The following is a 19,326-nucleotide window of genomic DNA, read 5'->3' as shown; positions in this document are numbered from 1 at the left end:
CCAGACAACTTTTCCAATTTTAAATCCCATTTTTATTCAAATAACTTTGACAACAGAACAAATAATGAAAACAAGCAACTTAACCTCAACCCACATTTGGCAGTATTATCTTAACTCTTGAGCTGCAACATGTATCACTGGCTTTAGACTTCTAACATAAGTATAAGGCTTCAGATCCCAACAGTCAATGAGACTGGATGAATTATCATGAAAAACACTTTCAGGGCAATTTAAGGTCCTACTGAGTTGACAAAATTAGAAAAATATAGAAGAGTTTGGCATTTCACTTTTAATCCCTGGGTGGGATAAGGCTATTTTATACAATCGTATTACAAATTAAGAATATTGTGAATTTAAGGCAACGTGTAAGTGATTGCCATTATTATATTTATAGGCATTATTTTTTTTATCAGTGCTTTTCCCAATTCCATCAAGTGTCTTTAAAATGGTTCCTAAATGCAAACTTCAGAGGACTCATCAAAAGGGTAGCCACAAACACATTGAAGTGGTGTTCTATACCAACAGTCTTTACAATACACAACACCGCAGTACCTGCATAGTTTGCAAGGGGGCCTTGTGCACCCCAAACCACTTGAGCAGACATCCAACCTGAGCATCTTGTGCTTTCTCTGGCACATCTCCAACATTTTACAGGCTCTAGTGTGGAAGACCTTGCAGGTGAGGCAGGTAACCTCAGGGTCTGGATTGGCAGTGTTGCAACAGTCATGAAAAGGAATGGGCTGAGGGGTAAGGCTTCTTGCTTCAAAAACATCAAGTGGAGGGCAGAACTCTCTCTTATCCTCATAGAGTGGCACACCTCCCTCTCCAGGACTTCCTAGCCGTGGTGATAATCCACTGCTCTCTCTCTGCTCCTGTAGGACTTCATCACCATCAATATGTTTTACTTCATGACCCTCGTCTTTGCACCTCTCCAATATGGGGCAGTTCAAGCTACGAAAGGTATTGCAATTCTTGCAATGATGGATGCAAGGGCTAGGGTAGCACTCGATGCAGCTGCAGAACTGACTGCCCCCTGGAGACACAGAGGGGGCATTCCCTGATGCTTTTGCAGACAGCAATTGTGAATCCCCCTTATCTGACCCTGACATGGCCAACTCTTTATTTGGACTTTCCCTTTGCTTGTGGGTTGGGGTGTTTCTGGTTGGTGCTAATGATGGGGWCTTAATCAACTGGCAGTTCAGTGAGGAGACACAGATATTCTCTCTTTGAGAAGAAAGCCCTCTCATGTACACCCTTCTTGGTGAATAGAGAGGATCTCTGACTAACCCAACTTCTTTATGCCCATTAAACTCATCATCTGTGTACAAATCCAAGTCTGCCTCTATAGTAGATGACTCCAGAAAATCGTCTTCCTGTGGTATAGTCTCCAACCTTCTCTTGCTGTKGTCCAGTGCTATCTGCAGGCTGTGACCTTTCTGCCTCTCCTGCACCAGGTTGAGCTCCCACTCCACCCCTCTGCCCTGGGGTCCTATGGCAGACAGCAGTAAGTGACACTCACAACGTGCAGCGAAGAAAGCACAGGACAGGCGGAGAAGGGTGTCCACTGGGAGGGCTGGGGAACACAGCCTAAGCTCTTCACATAGTCTGGCCTCTGAAGCCTGGTACCCAAGCAACCCAAACAGATTGGCCACCTGCTGCATGGACAGCGCCGGCTTGATGTAATGTGTGAACATGCCTGAGAACATCTATAAAAGGAGGAAGGTTGTATTGTTATTAAAATGTAGGAAAAGAACAAATTATATTTCTGGACAAAGGCAAAGTCACACAATTGAAGCCAAAACAGCATTCATGATGAGATTGATTATACATTGCTGATGAGCACTCCACCAATATACAGGTTATTGCCTAAATAAATGGGAACACTTGAGTAAATGAGGGATACAAAGTATATTGAAAGCAGGTGCTTCCACAGGTGTGGTTCCTGAGTTAATTAAGCAATTAAAACATCCCATCATGCTTAGGGTCATGTATAAAAATGACCAGTTGYCCATTATTTTGGCTAGCATGCTAGAAGAGAACTGTGACTTAGAAAGAGGGGTCTCAAAGGAGCATATGGAGTTTAAAAAGGGTGTATGTGTGTCTCAGTCACCAGRTCTCAACCCAATTGAACACAACCCAATTAAAACACAGCTGGAGCACTGCCTGGAGTCAACAAAACACCAAATTATGGAATTTCTCATGGAAGAATGGTGTCGCATCCCTCCAGTATAGTTCCAAACACTTGTAGAATCTATGCCAAGGCGCATTGAAGCTGTTCTGGCAGCTCATGGAGGCCCAATGCCCCATCAACACACTGTTGGCTTTTCCTTCATTTTCACAGTTACCAGTATATCCCCCAAATTAGCATACCTTTACAACTCTGTATTCCTTTCTCCAAGGACACAAGTACAGGTTGAGGGATGCCAGTTCCAGCACTTCAAAGGCTCTAGCCAGCCCCTTCAATCCAATTCCTTGTGCTGTCTGAAGCGAGTCCTCCATTACACTGAGGGGGTCCAATCCCAAGGAATGTGTGTCCTGGGCACAGTCCCCCATCAGCAGTCCCTCTACCTCCTTAATCAGTTCCTCATCTCTGCATACTAGGTTCCAGTCACCCTGCTCAATCCGGTGCTCCAAACTGACCCGGTACAGTTCCACCAGATCCCTGGCTTTCTTCCCAGGGACAGTCATCTCAGCTACATAGAAAAAAACAACAAACACAAAATAATCAATGAAACCCATTGACTGAACTCTACTGCAACTGGAATCATTTGACCTAGGTATTGTTTTCAGAAATGACGTCTGTTTATCACACATTTACATCCCAGAAGAATGGTCCCATAACATTCAGTTATTACATTAGGAATGAAAATGTCGCCCTCCCTAAAATGAAAGCGAAAGTGATCTGATAAGACTTGATTAGCTAGCTAGCGAAAATAGTAGACAGCGTGTTATAAATATTAGACCAAATGTTACAACTTTGACTTGCGTTACAAGTCAGCAGTAACGTTAACGTCAAAACAGTGTGGTAAAAAATAAAACAGTGTGTAAAAAAAGCTAGCTAGCTTTTGCGCACCTTGCTGAGCTCGGTCAATGACACCAGCTCACCCGTACAATTTTGCTGACACTGTTTAAAGAAATAATTTTAGYTATGAAATGCAAGCACACGACTCCATCGTCCACTTACTGGCGCGTTTTGGCAACTACGTTACCTAGCCAGCCACCTAGCTATAAGCTAAGTAATATAGCTAGCTTGCTTACTAGCTAAATAATGCAAACATATGAAACCCAGTTGCTAACAACAACAACAAAAAACTCACCAACACTTTCTATGTGGTGGGACCTTTCCCTAAACCATCACAAATGCAAGGAACACTGCTRTAAAAATTGACGAGCGTGATTTGAACCCAACCCTGAGTTCCGAAAAATAAACCCCGTCACGTGTCACCCTAAAAGTGTGGGGGCCTTCGATTTAGCTCGGCCGCCAGCCCGGCGTATGGTTTGACAAAATAAGTACATTTTTATACTTCACAAATTACCAAACCATTCAATTGCGTATTTGTTTTCTTAATATACAGCAATATAAATATTCAGAATACAGCAAGAGAGTGAGGGGTCTGTGACTATGAATATACATCTACGAATTCAACAGGCTGCTTTGAGCTCATCCTAAATCTATGTTTTTCTCCACCAGAGGGCGCGATATTCTATCGATGTCATCATTTATTCACTGACCACGTTTACATGCTGTTGTTTTTCACGGTCTGTGCAAGCTTAGTTGGGTATATTATGAACTCCAAAACAGTGTAAAGATTGGTCCTGTGCAAAATGTCCAATGTCATCAGTTTGACCGGTTTTAATTAAGGGAACGAAAAGCTGAGAAAACGATGAAACACGTTAACTCATATGAATTTAATTTAGGAATATTATGTTTATTCAAGGATACAGGGATAATCCTGAACGGGATATCAAAGGTGCATGTAAATGTAACGGGTGTGAAATGGCTAGCTAGTTAGCGGGTACGCGCTAATAGCGATTCAATCGGTTACGTCACTTGCTCTGAAACCTAGAAGTAGTGGTTCCCCTTGCTCTGCAAGGGCCGCGGCTTTTGTGGAGCGATGGGGAACGACGCTTCGTGGGTGACTGTTGTTGATGTGTGCAGAGGGTYCCTGGTTCGCGCCCGAGCTCGGGGCGAGGGGACGTACTAAAGTTATACTGTTACATAAACAGTTTATCCCGAATAAGACCCTAAGCGGGATATGAGCTACTATCCGKAATACTGTTTGCATGTAGTCATTGTCGTTCTGAGAGAGAGACCAAATCAGTTAGGTTTTGTGGGTTGTTCGTTCACCTGATACGGGCGTGGCTTCAGTGACACTGGTAGAAGGGCGTAACTGTGGCCACTATGATTTGTTTAAAGGTCCCGGGCGGTACAAAATGCTCTCCATAGACTCAGACTCTCAGCCTCATTAAAACTGTTCATTTGTTCAGTCCTGTGGACCTATCCAGCATGTCAAACGCTGACAGAGTTGTGTTAGCTCTCGGTGGAGCAGGAACAGTGGGCTCTGGAATAGTTAAAGCACTCCTTGACAAAGGTAAGATGTCCTCATTGAGTTAGGGAGCATTTGGAGTCTGGGAACCGATACACCTGCGCCAAGACAATGCCTCTGCCCACGATCAATGGGCCGGATTAAGTGGTGCAATTAATCTAAAAGGTCCTGCGTGCAAAATATGTAGGATAGGCTATATATGAAGAGGTCTGTTAAATTGTATGCTATGTGCCATTTTACGCATGGATGGTCGTTGTCGGCTGGATCAGCATGGCTCTGCTGGGAAGTTAGTTGATTTGTGCGTTTCTCAAGGTATATTGTTGGGTAATATATGATAGAAACATTTTARTAATTGAGACTGCGCGGAAAATAAGTATTATGGCGGTGTCAAGGTGGTTGTCATGAGTGCATCTGCCCGTAAAACAACCGGCATCTCCTTTAMGCACATAATTCAAGGTGTGATTCTCTTAATATCCGAAAACTTGACGTCATCTTGAGGTCTTTGAAATTGAAATCCAACTAGTAGTTATTAACATCAAGAATAATGTTAATATATATTTTTTTCTTTTCTCGTCAATAGTGCTGGTAAAAAGGCTTAGGCTAGGCACAGGTTCGTCGGGAAGCAATAGATAATACAGTACATGTATGGTTTGGATCAAAATGTCACGACGCTGAGTTAATTGATTGGTATTGCCCTTTTGGATGTACTTTTTGTTAGAGGGTATCATAATTTCAATCATGAATTTGTCTAACCACACAGTCATTCCTTAAGTGACACGTTTTTAATTTATTTTTTATAGTACAGTAACATGACATTTTACAATGTTATATGAAACAGAGTTAAAAAATAAGCAAAACCATCTACTGCAGTAAAATTGCCCTTTTGTTTGCCATGTGTCAGTCACATTTGATAATTGATTGTGACTGTGTACTATACTCGTTTTAAGGTTTCAAGGTGGTGGTCATCTCCAGAGACAACAGCAGGTTGGATAAACTCAGGGGGTTTGTTTCTCCCTCCACCAGAGACAACCTCACCACTCTAGTGGGGAATGTTGGTAATACTTCTTGTCAGAAACAATTTTACATAGACACATTTTACAAGTGAGAGTATTGTTGAAGGTATCCCATATACCCAAAAGGTAGTGTACGGAAATACCTCTCAAACTCTGTTACTCTTTTTCTTAGGTTCAGAGGAGGGGGCAGAGGTGGTCAAGCAGGCCCTTCTGAAGTCTGTTGGCAAGGTGACAGATATTGTGTCATCTCTGGGTTTCAGCTGGTGGCAGGGTGGACCTCCACATAGCCAGACTCTGAAAGAACTACACTGGGTGAGTCCTCAACACAACTCACAGACTAATCCATGATCCAGAGTTGATATCATCACCATTATCTTTTAAGCTGCCATGACTTCCTTGGTTTGAAGCCTCACTCCAGTCTTCCTCTCTTTGCTGTCAGTTCCACATCTTTCTCGATTTTCCTCTCGTATTGAATTCGCCACCTCTCTCCCTCCTTTCTTCTCCGTATTAATCTATTATTTTCCTCATTCTTCTCATCCACCCATAGGTGATTGAGACATTGCTGTTCAGCACCTTTGTATCATGGAAGGTCTTCTTTCCACTGGTGAGAGATGACCCCAACTGCACCTACACCTTCATCACAGGTGAGTCTCCCACCTGGGCCCCTCCCAACATCCCATCCAGTCAGGGCCGGTTCCAGGCACAAGCGACATAAGCGGTCACTTATGTCCCCTGGGGAACTCAGTCGGTGTCTCAATTTATTAGTGAGAGTAAGATTAGTAGAATACACCAGGTGCAATTTTGAAATGTGGTTGTGCATCAGCAGTTTTTCTCTTGTTATGTCAGTCACTGACACTCAATTAGCCATGTCAGCTTACAATTTTTAGATTGGTAGTTAGTCTAACCAGCTATCTAAACTTGTAGTAATTATGGCCAAATACCGACTGGGGCACTTGCCCATGGGCCCTGACCTCCGGGCGGCCCCCATTAATTTGTTCGTCATTCTCACTCAGATATCATATTAACATGGCATAAGTCATGGCAAAATGTGTTGAATTGTAGGAAATTAGCTTTAAAACTGCAAACAATCTCTCTGCCCCATTGCAAAATGAGTAGAATTGCATAAAATGTGTTATAAAGATGCAACGTTTTCTCTCCGCCCCTTGGCAAAATATGTAGAATTGTGGAAAATGTGCTTTAGCAGTCCAATTCAGTTGTTTTTATCTCAGTATTATTCCAACCTCCTAGTGTAGAAATACACTACATGACCTGCTCGTCAAACATCTCATTCCAAAATCATGGGCATTAATATGGAGTTCGTAATTGGTAGTGAATGTTGCAACCTAGGACAGAGGATTTTTATGCACTACGGACTTAAGCACTCGGCGGTCCCATTCTGTGAGCTTGTGTGGCCTACCACTTCGCGGCTGAGCCTCTGTTGCTCCTAAATGTTTCCACTTCACAATAACAGCACTTACAGTTGACCGGGGCAGCTCTAGCAGGGCAGAAATTTGACGAACTGACTTGTTGGAAAGGTGGCATCCTATGACGGTGCCACGTTGACAGTCAATGAACTCTTCAGTAAGGCCACTCTACTGCCAATGTTTGTCTATGGAGATTGCATGGCTGTGTGCTCAATTGTATACACTTGTCAGCAATGAGTGTGGCTGAATCAACTAATTTTAAGTTGTGTCAACATACTTYTGTATATATAGTGTTCAGACCCCTTGACTTTTGCCACATTTTGTTATGTTACAGCCTTATTCTAAAATAGATKTAAAAGTTTTTATYCCTCATCAATCTACACAAAATACCCATCATGATAAAGCAATAACAGTTTTTTGAAATGTTTGCAAATGTTTTAAACTGTATAAAAAAACAGAAATATTATATTTACATAAGTATTCAGACCCCTTTACTCAGTACTTGAAGCACCTTTAGCAGTGATTACAGCCTTGATTATTCATGGATATGACGTTACAAGCTTGGCACACCTGTATTTGGGGAGTTTCTCCCATTCTTCTCTGCAGATCTTCTCAAGCTCTGTCAGGTTGGATGGGGAGTGTCACTATACAGCTATTTTCAGATCTCTCCAGAGATGTTCGATCTGGTTAAAGTCCGGGCTCTGGCCGGGCCTCTCAAGGACATTCAGAGACTTGTCCCGAAGCCACTCCTGCGTTGTCATGTTGGAAGGTGAACTTTCGCCCCAGTCTGAGGTCCACAGTGCTCTGGAGCAGGTTTTCATCAAGTATCTCTCTGTACTTTTCTCMGTTCATCTTTCACTCGATCCTGACTAGTCTCCCGGTCCCTGCCGCTGAAAAACAGCCCCACAGCATGATGCTGCCACCACCATGCTTCACCGTAGGGATGGTRCCAGGTTTCCTCCAGACCTGACGCTTGGCATTCAGGCCAAAGAGTTCAATATTGGTTTCATCAGACCAGAGAATCTTGTTTTTCATGATCTGAGAGTCTTTAGGTGCCTTTTGGCAAACTCCAAGTGGGCTGTCATGTGCCTTTTACTGGAGTTGCTTCCGTCTTGCCACTCTATCATAAATGCCTGATTGGTGGAGTGCTGCAGAGATGGTTGTCCTTCTGGAAGGTTCTCCCAGCTCCACAGAGGAACTCTGGTCACTCTGTCAGTGACCACCGGGTTCTTGGTCACCTCGCTGACCAGAGCCCTTCTCCCCCGATTGCTCAGTTTGGCTGGGCGGCCAGCTCTAGGAAGAGTCTTGGTAGTTCCAAACGTCTTCCATTTAAGAATGATGGAGGCCACTGTGTTCTTGGGGACCTTCAATGCTGCAGTAATGTTTTGGTACCCTTCCCCAGTTCTGTGCCTCGACACAATCCTGTCTCGGAGCTCTACGGACAATTCCTTCCACCTCATGGCTTGGTTTTTGCTTTAACATGCAATGACWACAGTCAGACCTTTATATAGACAGGTGTGTGCCTTCCAAATCATGTCCAATCAATTGAATGTATCACAGGTGGACTCCAATCAAGTTGTAGTAACATTTAATGATGATCAATGGAAACAGGATGCATCCAAGCTCAATTTCGAAGGGTGCAAATACTTATGTAAATAAGGTATTATTTTTTTTATTTTATACATTTGCCAAAATTTCAGAACCTGTTTTCACTTTGCCATTATGGAGTATTGTGTGTAGATTGATGAGGGACATGTTTTATTTAATCCATTTCAGAATAAGGCAATAACGTAACAAAATGTGGAAAAAGGGAAGGGGTCTGAATATCTTCCGAATGCACTGAATACATAAAACACAGAAAAATCATGTTTTTGACTGCACTGGGCCTTTAAAACCGTAAAATCTTATGTACTCCCCATCGCAAAATGTGTAGAATTGCAGGAAATTAACTTAAACTCTCCACTGTCAAAAGGGGGGGCACTAAAATATTTTGCCTTGAGGTAGGGGGCCCTCAACCAAATCTCGCTTAGGRCACCCAAAAGGCTAGAGCCGGCCCTGCAGCCAGTACAGTAGTATATGTCCTACTGAGCATTCTGTGAGAGATGGGCAACACCTTGTTTTGAGGAACAACCTTCTTCCCCACTTGATATAACATGATTTTTCTCTTTGCACTTGCTGAGTATGACTTGAGTGTTATTTGGCAGTGATGTGTGCTGTGCCGCAGGTGGTGCTGGGGAGAAGCTGCTGATGCCAGGTACAGGGTTCCTGACTGTTGGCGCTGCCAGCACCCTGGCATTTTGTCAGGTATTACGAGAGGAGTACCCAGAAGTGCCCTGCAAACTCAACCAGGTTTGGCCAAGATCCATAACGTAAAACTCCCATTGTTTGGTTAGTTAGCTGGGGTTGCAGTACTTGTCTCAATCTGCCCAAATAGCAATTGTTGATAAAAGTTGTCTCCAACATTGCGATTGTGAATACAACATTCCCTTGCCTTGTTTGCTGTTTCATATACCATAAATTGACTATCATTAATCAATGCCAACTGGCTTCCATTCTCTTGCTCTTTTAGGTAAAGATCAACACAGGTGTGGCCCCTCCAGAGCGCGTGGCTCCTGGTTACCTGAACCACCTGGACCTTGGTGAGGCCGTGGCCACATTGGTGGAGAGAAAGAACAACACCCACACAGTGTTCCCTGTCAACTGCCCGGCGGATTTAAAAAACGTCATTCTAGAGGGTAACCTTCAACGCTGCCCTTCTCTGCCATAAATCCCTGCAGATTATCAATACCATAGTGCTCGAGTCATTACACATCCATTTTATTCTATAGTCAGTTCATGTGGTTGTTTTCTTTGCATGTCAAATTATATATCTGTAAGGAAAATGTCAATCTTTGACTTCATACCAGCTTCTGCACAGTCCTTCATTGTTCCAGTGTTCATACACTAATAACAAGAACATAATGCTCCAATGGAAATGTGCAAGTGCTTACAAGTTTAGATTATCCAGTTGCACTCTGTTGGGAATGTGCAGAATGACTCTAGATGTAAGCATTTCACTGTTAGTCTACACCTGTTGTTTATGAAGCATGTGACAAATAAAATGTGAGGCAGCAAAAGATGGCGGTACAGGGGCTTGGAACATTTGTGTCCCGTAGCGTGACTCTCTGTCCTGTTCACAGGCGCCCTCCACCCACCCCTTGCCCTCCCCTCTATCTGGGTCCAATTATCTGGGATGGCACATCCTTAAATAAACAATGCAGGGGATGAGGAGGTGGGAGGTCCCCCGGAGGTAAAGAAATATCACAGAGTGCATTGTTGTCTTTGTCTACTGTTCTGTTAATGGCATGCATGCTTTAGCAACAATAATGTATATTTGTCATGCTAATAAAGAAACCTGAATTGTGTCGAGGCAACACTAACTAACTGAGTTGGGGGGGGTGGCTTATGCAGTTGGGTCAGAGGTTGTTGGCCGTGGTTTTGTTTTGACTGTGTCGGCTGACAGCTCAATTAGGCCAACTTTTAATGAGCAGCGGGTGAGAATCCGCCGGTCTTTCTCTCTCCATCACCCACACACAAACACATTAACACACAGTGCTTGACTTGGTGCCAGTACTGTTTATATTTAGGAACTCCACAATACCTTTGAGCTAGTATTCTATAGAGGTACAGGAGCTCAAGCAGTAGAACACTTGAGGTGCCAGTACTCAGCTCCAGTGAGCTTCTGCCCAAGTCAAGCACTATTTACACACACTAATGCCGATATACACTCCTGTATGATGCCCTTTCTTATTCTAATAGGAAAAGAGAACTGTCTTTTGTAGGGATAGGAGGGACRGTGGTGGACTTACAAGTTCTTACAAGGYAGATCATATCATGAATCAGCTTCTAAAAGAGGACAAAGGGAGGAGGAAGTAGGGTGAGAAGGGATTTTTTWAATGTATTACAAAATTACAGAGCGACGTAACATTAGTATTTTAAGCGTTCAGTGGGTCACAGRTCAGTCAAATAGGAGGGTCTCCCTCCTGACAAAGAGCACTATGCAGGTTGTATGGCACCTGACCTCATTTGACMTATCACTAAGAGGCACTGAAGCTGTTGTTGACAATGGTGTAGTTCTGCATTAAATAAAAGGAACTAGAGCAGACAAAAATACAGCWGTCTTTATATATCATTAAAGTAATTCAATATGTACTGTAAACAATTGAAATGCAAATKATGAATTGCACTAGTTAAGTTTAAGATAATCTGGGCTGGGCCTATACCTGATGACACAACAGATCACTGAGGACAGACTGAAGTCATGATAACTGTTCTACCTTGCTTGTTAAGTGGGCATCAAATTTATTTTCTGGTTTTCATAAAACATTGGACTGATCCATCCCCCTTTAAAACATGTGAATCAGTTAAGGGATTGAAATATTAAAACAGACGGAAAAAACAAATATGAGACCTTGGCAGTATCATGCTCCCCTTCCTGTGTGAGTGTAGCAAGTGCTTACCAAAGCTTAAGTTTTCAATAAAAAAAAAACACATGCCTCACATTCACAGGCCAAAAGACACCACAACATACAGTCAGGCTGAGAGACAGACTGGCAGGCAACAGATTTACTTGATACATTCTGGGAAACTCTGAAAATAACATTTTGAACATGTGCTCTTATATATCACTTAAGCACCTGCAAGTATTTGTGTTTCTTTGTTACAATGAATCTTAAGTTACAATAATGTGGGTGGGTGTGTGTGTGTGTGGTCCGGTCCACATATGACAGACAGGGAAACAACTCTTAGAGTGGTGTGATGAAAGAGAGAGCAGAGGGATTTGTCTATTTAATGCTGTATCTATTAAAAAAATATGATTATTTTGTGTTTTTGGAGACCTTTCTGGAGGATTACACACTCCACAGACTTTAATCAAATTTGTGGCCAGCTCTGAGGTCAGAGAGAGATGGAGAGGACAGTTTGATCTCACGCCAGCATCGTCAGGGCATGGCCTCACACACACATCTTATCAGATGATTAGTTCCCAATGTTGACATGAACAGTAGATGTCAGCAGGCAATGGGGTGACAAATGCACTGGGTAGCTGTCATTCATACTTTCCAGGCTGCCTGGCATGGTCCTTTGGTGAGGACGAACCCACCTAACAGCTGTTGTCAAGTTCAGCCAAACTATCTCAACCTAGGGCTTCCTATTGCTGCACCCTCTGGTATAGATCACACTCTAGAGCCAGGACACTGTACCTCACACAGGGCTATAGGCTGATATAACAAGCCACCAGTAGACCTGGGTTCAAATACAGTGCATGTGTATTTTAATACTTGTTTATTAAATATATTTTTTCTGTGTATCTGAATATTTTCAAATACATATCCCAAAACATGTACTTTTATTTGAGTTTTTGAATGGTTATTTGTAAAAACCAAATAGTCGACCAAATTGTATATGAAAGTAAATACCTGGGTTTAATGCGTGGGAGTGTATTTGAGTCAGTGGGCTTGTTTGAGTGGTAAGGCTAAAGCAACCGACTGTAGACAAAGGTTGAGGAGTGAAGTCGGGGGAGGTGCACCTGTGACAACCGAAAGTCGGACACTGATGTGTTTTTCCAACAGCAAGGTTCMGTGCAACATGGCAGTGTTGACATTATAAAGAACATATTTTATAAACAATGTGGAAATAAACATGTCTCCAACCTCCATATCAAGCACTCACAACCTGAAAATATGATGGTACATTGTACAATCAATTGGTGAGAGAGGGGGACTCAAATATCACATTCWTTTGTACATATCCACTGTATACAAAGTTGGTTCCTGTTTCTTTCATGTCGTTGGTCACATTTGTTGTGGGTCAAACAAAAACACCCAAATGATTAGCTGACAATAATCAACAATGCGGGCGATGGCTGCAGGATAAAGCTGGTATTGATCAACTGCATAAACCTGCAGTCAACTGCAGTCACAATTTCATGACCTTTGATCAGTTGATGTTTGCAGTMAACATGTAGTCGCAAGTCAAACAATTTCTATCCCCATAATGCAACAAACTTTGAAAGACAAAAGTAATCCGCTCAAAACACTCCCAGCGCATCAGTGATACATCACAAATACATTCCAATATTCAACTACTTTTTTCCCCCCAAATAAAGGTTATCTGATTACTTGTTTAGAAATCTATTGAAAAKAAATTTAAATAGTATTTGAACCCAGGTCTGGCCACCAGAGGTACAGACATTCCGCTGCTTCACCTCTAGCTCCTCCTGTACCTTACACCAGTGTTTCCCTACCCTGGTCCTCCAGTAACACCAACATTACAAATTTGAATTGTAACCCTGGAGAAGCACACCTGATTCAACTTCTCAACTAATCATCAAGCCCTCAAAGAGTTGAATGAGGTGTGTTTTTCAAGGGTTACAACGAAACTGTGTACTGTAGATTCACCTGGTCAGTCCATGTCATGGAAAGAGCAGGTTACATTTTTTTATTTAACCTTTAATTTAACTAGGCATGTCAGTTAAGAACAAATTCTTATTTACAATGACGACCTACCCCAGCCAAACCCGGACGACACTGGGCCAATTGTGCGCTGCCCTACGGGACTCCCAATCACAGCCGGTTGTGATACAGCCTGGAATCAAACCAGGGTCYGGTTTGATTCCAGACCCTTGATTGTGCCATTTGGGAGCCCACTCAGGTTTTCTTGTTTTATAGAGTCTGTGTATTGGATGTCAGCACCACATGGGGTGTGTACGTGTAATAGGCTGTTATGAGGGGAGGTGGAAGAGGGGTTGCGAGGATCTGTCTGGGAATGGAGCAGTGTATCCTGCCAAGGAGGCTGGGACTGAGTAGTCTGTTACGGCATAATGGGTCCTGATAGGATCCGAGCTCTGACTGAGATTTCAGCTTGCATGTGGGTGACAAGGTAAGTGGACTTGAAGCGATTCAAGGGGACACAGTGAGCGCGAGTTATGCATTAAAGTTAGTCCTCTGCGGTTGTCTGGACTCCTCCTGATTCGCATTGGCATGTTTTCTCCTCTGGTCCGGAAACACTCTGAACAATCCAGCCATATGCCCGTCAGTGTCTCTCCCCTCCAGGCTTCCAGCACACAGACCCATCAGGTCAACACTGCCCCAACCGCTCTCTATGTCTGTCCTAAACAAATCTTCATCCTAAAGAAACAGCAAAACAATGCATTAGATTCTAGTGTCAGTCAACTGAGTGCAGAGGAGAGGAGCATGCAGCAGGGCTATATAAGGAGTTGGCTGAATGTTTCACATTTGAGTGGCCATATCTTCAGCAGAAGAGTTTGAATGATAATGAACAAATTCTCAGAGGGACACTTTTTCCTCAACTTCTTTATTGTTATAAACCTCCAGGACAACACACACATAGATATTCATAACAACCACCCAGACTAAGACCCTCCACACAGATGAATGTCTATGGGGGGTTTCTCCAATAAAATAGCATATTGAATCTGAGTCTCTAACCAACATACATGTTCATAAGGCTTCAAGAGCAAAAAAAACAAACACAGGTCAGAATTAGTTGAGTCAATGTAGTGGTTCACGTACTGTGTGAAATACAACAGCATTCATTACATCCCATTATATTATTATTTATATACTTCTCTCACATAAATATACACAGTACATATTAGCACATTTTTGGTGTTACAGTTTTCACAGATGGTGTCAAAAGACAATGCTGACAGGTGGTACAATTATTTTAGGATGTCAAAAACATTTTTTACATCTTTTGGAACCATTCATTTCTTTAACAGACCAAATAAAAAGTATTAAATAGAAAACAAACAGCATAAAACAGTATGAATAAAAATTATAAATTGAGTCAATAAACCAGGTATTAAGAGTTGTCCGTGCTCTGTGTTTTCATATAGCTGTGAGACACAGGCCGACTGTCACAGGCATTGCATTGCATCAACAAATGGTTGCGCGCTTCGTCAAGCTGTGCAGTTTGGCATCAGATTGCAATATCATACGATGTGGTTAGCGGATATATTAAAACACCCATCTTGGCGTTGTGAGATGCGTCTGCAATGTAGTCAGCCTGGAACGCAACCATTGAAGATGAAGCAGTGCTTTGAGTGACTGGTCAACTCTCAGCATGTCCTCTAAACACTAAAACTCTCCCTTAAATCCATCCCCATCCCACTTTAAACCTCAACCTAATACTGTACTGACACCAGTTCATGATATATTCTGTAAGTATAAAACATCGTTGTTAAAATGTTCAACCACAGTAGCAAAACAATTAATATCTTTGCAGTCCCTGTGGCTTTAACATTTTATCYGCAAGTGCATGCTGGCGTGCACACTATTACAGTGAATTAGTTTAACTGATGACTTTCAGAAGTGAAGTCAGAATTGAATTAAAAAGTATTGCCATTTTCCCCTGTGCTCTAAGATACTCCAAAAGAGCGATTAACCATAACCCTGTGAGAATCCCCCTAGAACTCCATCCACCCAAATGCACAAAATACTTAGATAAATGACAAAATAATTTGACACTAAATTAGTTCTAATCATGGTCCCAAATGTTTTGTTGGGGGGCCCATATCTCAATTTTGCATGCACTTTTTTAGAGGCAGTGTCCCCACAAATTCTTGCATGAACACACATTCTCAGGAAACACAATACTTAGCATAGTTTCAATCACTCACACCAACCTAGTTCTTTAGAAACATGTGTGCATTACCTTAAAACATATCCTGAATGCAAGCATTAAAATTGAACTGGAATCCTGACATCCTGACTAAAATAAATTATTCCTATAATATTCTGTAAGCAGCTACACAATAATTGATCAATTCATGCTTTTTTTTGAGTTTCAAAAGAGAGACATGTTGCTCTATGGTAGTACATAGTCATCTTTCAGACATTAATTTAATAAAATGACAGGGTCAGTTCCTAAATGAAAGCAATAAAACTGAGCAATAGCAATCCATTTATTTWGCAGACTTCAGGTTGACGTATGATAAAGCTTCAAGCACTTGACCTAAATGCCCCTCAATAGCAGTCATAAGCAAATCAATTCCACATTGCAACTAGTCCAGGTAACAATCAGGCTTTGTCAAATCACCTGGGTGAACAGAAACAGAACTTGGAAACTAGGTCCAGAAAATTAATTTGACAGCCAAAGTCATTTCTTGCTCAGAACACTGAATTAAGTTGAACCGTGGTCCAGTCTGCAGCTAACAGGCACTGCCACTTCAGAGCACTGCAACACAKGGAATATTGGTTTCCATTTCAAAGCAGCAGCCTGAAATAGCAAACAACAAGCGCTCAATTCATTGGTACACAACACCCTATACACCAGCCATACTCAAGGTAGTCTGCAGGCCAGCTCCGGACCCAGAACGGGGTCAATACAGACCGTGGGTCCAGACTTAAAAATAAACATTTTTGGGGGGGGGGGGGAATTCAGTTGGGATTCAACTCCTGGTATCATAAGAACAAACAGACATGTAAAATGTGTAGAATTGCAGGAAATCAGCTTTAAAACTGCACATTTCTGTCTCTGCCAACAAGAGGAGTGAACAGTTTGGGGTCGAATGGATTGGAAGGTGGGGGTTTGTTACTATGCCGATAAATGACAATATCCATCCAGACCYCTGCCACCTAGGAAGTTTGTGTGACCGGACCTTTCAAATAGTATTATTTCAGTACACCTGCTATAGACTAGTGAGCTACAATGTGTCCCGCTACCGCATTTAAAGGACGCCCTCCAATCAAAGAACTTCAATGTTCTTTGGTGTAGAAAAGATGCTATTCACTTGCTCCTAGGTTGCATTCCGATCCTTTACTCCTCTAACCAAAGTGTACACTTGTTCACACCCCCTCATGGAGTTAAAAACATTGGATTAGCATAAGCATGGGTTAGGGAGTTTCCCTTTTACATCAATCCTTGTGATATCCATGAGGGTTGAACGAGTGCACACTTGAGAGAAGGGTAGAGAATCGGACTGCAGCACTAGCCTGCACCTCCATGTTATGTTGAAGTGTAGTACCGAACCCATGTGTGTTGTTATACAGAAGAATTTCAGATCAATAGGAGCTGAACTAAGAATGCAAATACCCAAATTCCAAAAAAATAAGATTAAATTCTGTAAAACATTGATTTGTCACTCAATGACAAAGRAAACAGAAACCACAAATCATGACAATCCACCCCCCTTTATATCCATGGCAACGATGGACTGTTCAATTTTGGATGCATGAATCAGGAGGTGGTCAGACTGACGTTTAAACCAAATCTGTTACTCCATCTGAAATGTGGAACAGAGGGTTCATAACTTAACAGCCTTGCATAACTGACAGCTCTCAGACAGAGCACACTTTTAAATCAAATGTTTAGTTAGCATGAATTAATTATGTCACAGGGAGTTTAGGTGGGACTGTTTGATGTCACATATAGTTAATCCCTGTGTAAATTCTCCCGCTCTGGAAACATTGCTCAAGGGCCCACTATATTATTCGATTCATCCAACTGTGAACCCTCCAACCCCAATCAGTTCAATAACTTCTAGTTTGGGCACTTTCTCAATGGTATCATAGCACTGTGCACTTAACATTTCACTTCATTTTACCATTGTTATGGGTAAGACAAATGATTTAGATTAAAAACTAATTAAGATTGAAGAGTTGCCTCTAAAACGGGATGCATTTGAGAAAGACCTCATTTGCACTCAGTGAAATGTTTAATCATGTTGGATGTACATTACCTGTATCAGGTGAATTTAGTGTTGTGCAGCTGAAATCCTCCTGTGTGCAATGACTCCACGTATTGCAGAGCACTTTGCATGGAGGTCAAGCAGTAGCCCTCCTCTCCAATCAGATACCTTAGACAGAAGAACAGTTAGAACGCTGCACCATCGTTGTACAACAGTGGTCACCAACCTTTTCCCAGTCAAGATCACTGTCGCAGTCAAAAAGCAGGCAGAGATCTACTGCTCAGAATATTTGTATTTTTTTACATAAAACTTTACAAATGTAAGCCTATGCAACATTAACCTAATTATACAGTAAGCCTAATACATACCATGCTTGGCCTGCCAATATTGTTCTTAGACCATATAATTATATTTTTAAAATTAAAATAAACACTAGCTTTGATAACAAAATAGATCAGTGGTTGTATTACTTGCGAGGCAGAGCATAAATTAAAATAATTAGCTATTTTACTGGACTGGTGGTACCTGCATCTGATGGTCAGTGTCAGCAGAGGGAGAAAGCAGCAGAGGTTCCGCCTCTCATCATCCCTGCTCTCCCCTTTCCTCCAGTGAGACTTGGGAGTATTCATTCCGCCAAACAGTTGCAAAAAGTTTAKTTTTTCAACTAAAACAAGATTTTCTATTTGGACAAATGCAACTTTTGGAACAGTATTGGCGGAATAAATACACCCCTGACCAGAGAGCGGGGACAGTTTTCCACCTGATGATGAAACTCTAGTCGCTTCGCATTATTTCTGCCTCATGCACAAATTAATATTGTTCCAATGACCAGAGAACCAGCGCACTACTTTTGTCCCCCCAAAAAACAACCTCAAAACCCCTACTTCCTGCAGCTATGCTCTTTGCTGTATTCTTTGAGTTTCTGGCCATGGTTTTAAACGTCATGATGTAATGTAGGAATGGTGATTTCAGCTTTCCGATTGGCCAGCACAGTAGGSACACTTGATTTAGTCACAGCTGTCCTGGTCCACCATGTAGGCAGTATGTCCCTTCAGAATGTGAACCCTGTCTACCCAGCAAGCAGGGCTTTGAATCAAATGCACTTACCACCAGCAGCGCAAGGCTAAAGAAATGTTTGTTGATCAAGTAGGAATTCCATGAAGATCGGTTGGTGACCACTGTTGTACAATTTACAGATAGATCAATAAAAATACAAATCTGCCTAACCACATCTTGGTAATCGTCACAGCAGATTAAGTGATGAATACCAACACCTCATATTTTATTAATTTTATTTAGTCCTAAACACACACACAAAAAAAAAAAAAAAAATCACTAAATTTCCTTGTGAAGATTATCATAAAGATTGTTTCAAGCATCAACTTCTCTTCTCATATCCAACCATACCGTGACTAAACAATAGGAAATGGTCCAGTGAAGCAAGAGTTACATTTTTATTTTATATTTAAAAAAAAATCCTGGCCCATTTGGATATAAAAGGGGGAGGGAAGAACAGACGTGGAGGGTGACAAGGCAAGACAGTAAGCAGGGTGGAGGTTTTCCTTAAGGGAGCGGTGCAAGGCCGGAGCCTCGTCAACTCTGGGTGACCTTACGCTAATGAGACTAAGACATGAGAGCAACTCAAGCCAGGG

At 42.1% G+C, this 19,326-nt stretch overlaps 3 protein-coding genes across 10 annotated transcripts in view; 1 reads left to right on the top strand and 2 right to left on the bottom strand.

The window, feature by feature from the left end:
• Positions 1 to 9: 9 nt before the first annotated feature.
• Positions 10 to 3,615, bottom strand: spata2l (spermatogenesis associated 2-like). The gene is made up of 3 exons (XM_023971234.2): positions 3,318 to 3,615; positions 2,371 to 2,693; positions 10 to 1,706 (listed from the first exon to the last, which is right to left on the bottom strand). Exons 2-3 carry the CDS (start codon positions 2,686 to 2,688, stop codon positions 453 to 455), a joined length of 1,572 nt encoding a protein of 523 aa, XP_023827002.1. The 5' UTR covers positions 2,689 to 2,693; positions 3,318 to 3,615; the 3' UTR covers positions 10 to 452.
• Positions 3,616 to 4,094: 479 nt separating this feature from the next.
• On the top strand, positions 4,095 to 10,388 carry LOC111952690 (uncharacterized). Of its 2 annotated transcripts, XM_023971584.2 has the most exons (7): positions 4,095 to 4,592; positions 5,495 to 5,602; positions 5,733 to 5,872; positions 6,108 to 6,204; positions 9,209 to 9,333; positions 9,554 to 9,719; positions 10,164 to 10,388. In XM_023971584.2, exons 1-7 carry the CDS (start codon positions 4,508 to 4,510, stop codon positions 10,229 to 10,231), a joined length of 789 nt encoding a protein of 262 aa, XP_023827352.1. In that variant the 5' UTR covers positions 4,095 to 4,507; the 3' UTR covers positions 10,232 to 10,388. The 2 variants fall into 2 exon arrangements, with proteins under 2 accessions (XP_023827352.1, XP_023827353.1); XM_023971585.2 differs by lacking the exon at positions 10,164 to 10,388 and having other exon boundaries at positions 9,554 to 10,024.
• A 742-nt stretch (positions 10,389 to 11,130) lies between these two features.
• Positions 11,131 to 19,326, bottom strand: part of vps9d1 (VPS9 domain containing 1) — a 48,302-nt gene continuing 40,106 nt past the window's right edge. For 5 of the 7 annotated variants that reach the window (XM_023970798.2, XM_023970799.2, XM_023970801.1 and 2 more), the window contains 2 exons: positions 17,726 to 17,842; positions 14,317 to 16,263 (listed from right to left, as the gene is read on the bottom strand). In XM_023970798.2, the coding sequence (XP_023826566.1) occupies positions 17,731 to 17,842 (112 nt within the window). In that variant the 3' untranslated portion in view covers positions 14,317 to 16,263; positions 17,726 to 17,730. The other 2 variants (XM_023970796.2, XM_023970797.2) reach the window with 2 other exon arrangements.

This window comes from Salvelinus sp. IW2-2015, linkage group LG26, assembly GCF_002910315.2.
Source record: "Salvelinus sp. IW2-2015 linkage group LG26, ASM291031v2, whole genome shotgun sequence".
NCBI lineage: Eukaryota > Metazoa > Chordata > Actinopteri > Salmoniformes > Salmonidae > Salvelinus > Salvelinus sp. IW2-2015.
The sequence above is the reverse complement of the archived record's forward strand: the minus strand, read 5'-3'. Positions and strand labels throughout refer to the sequence as shown.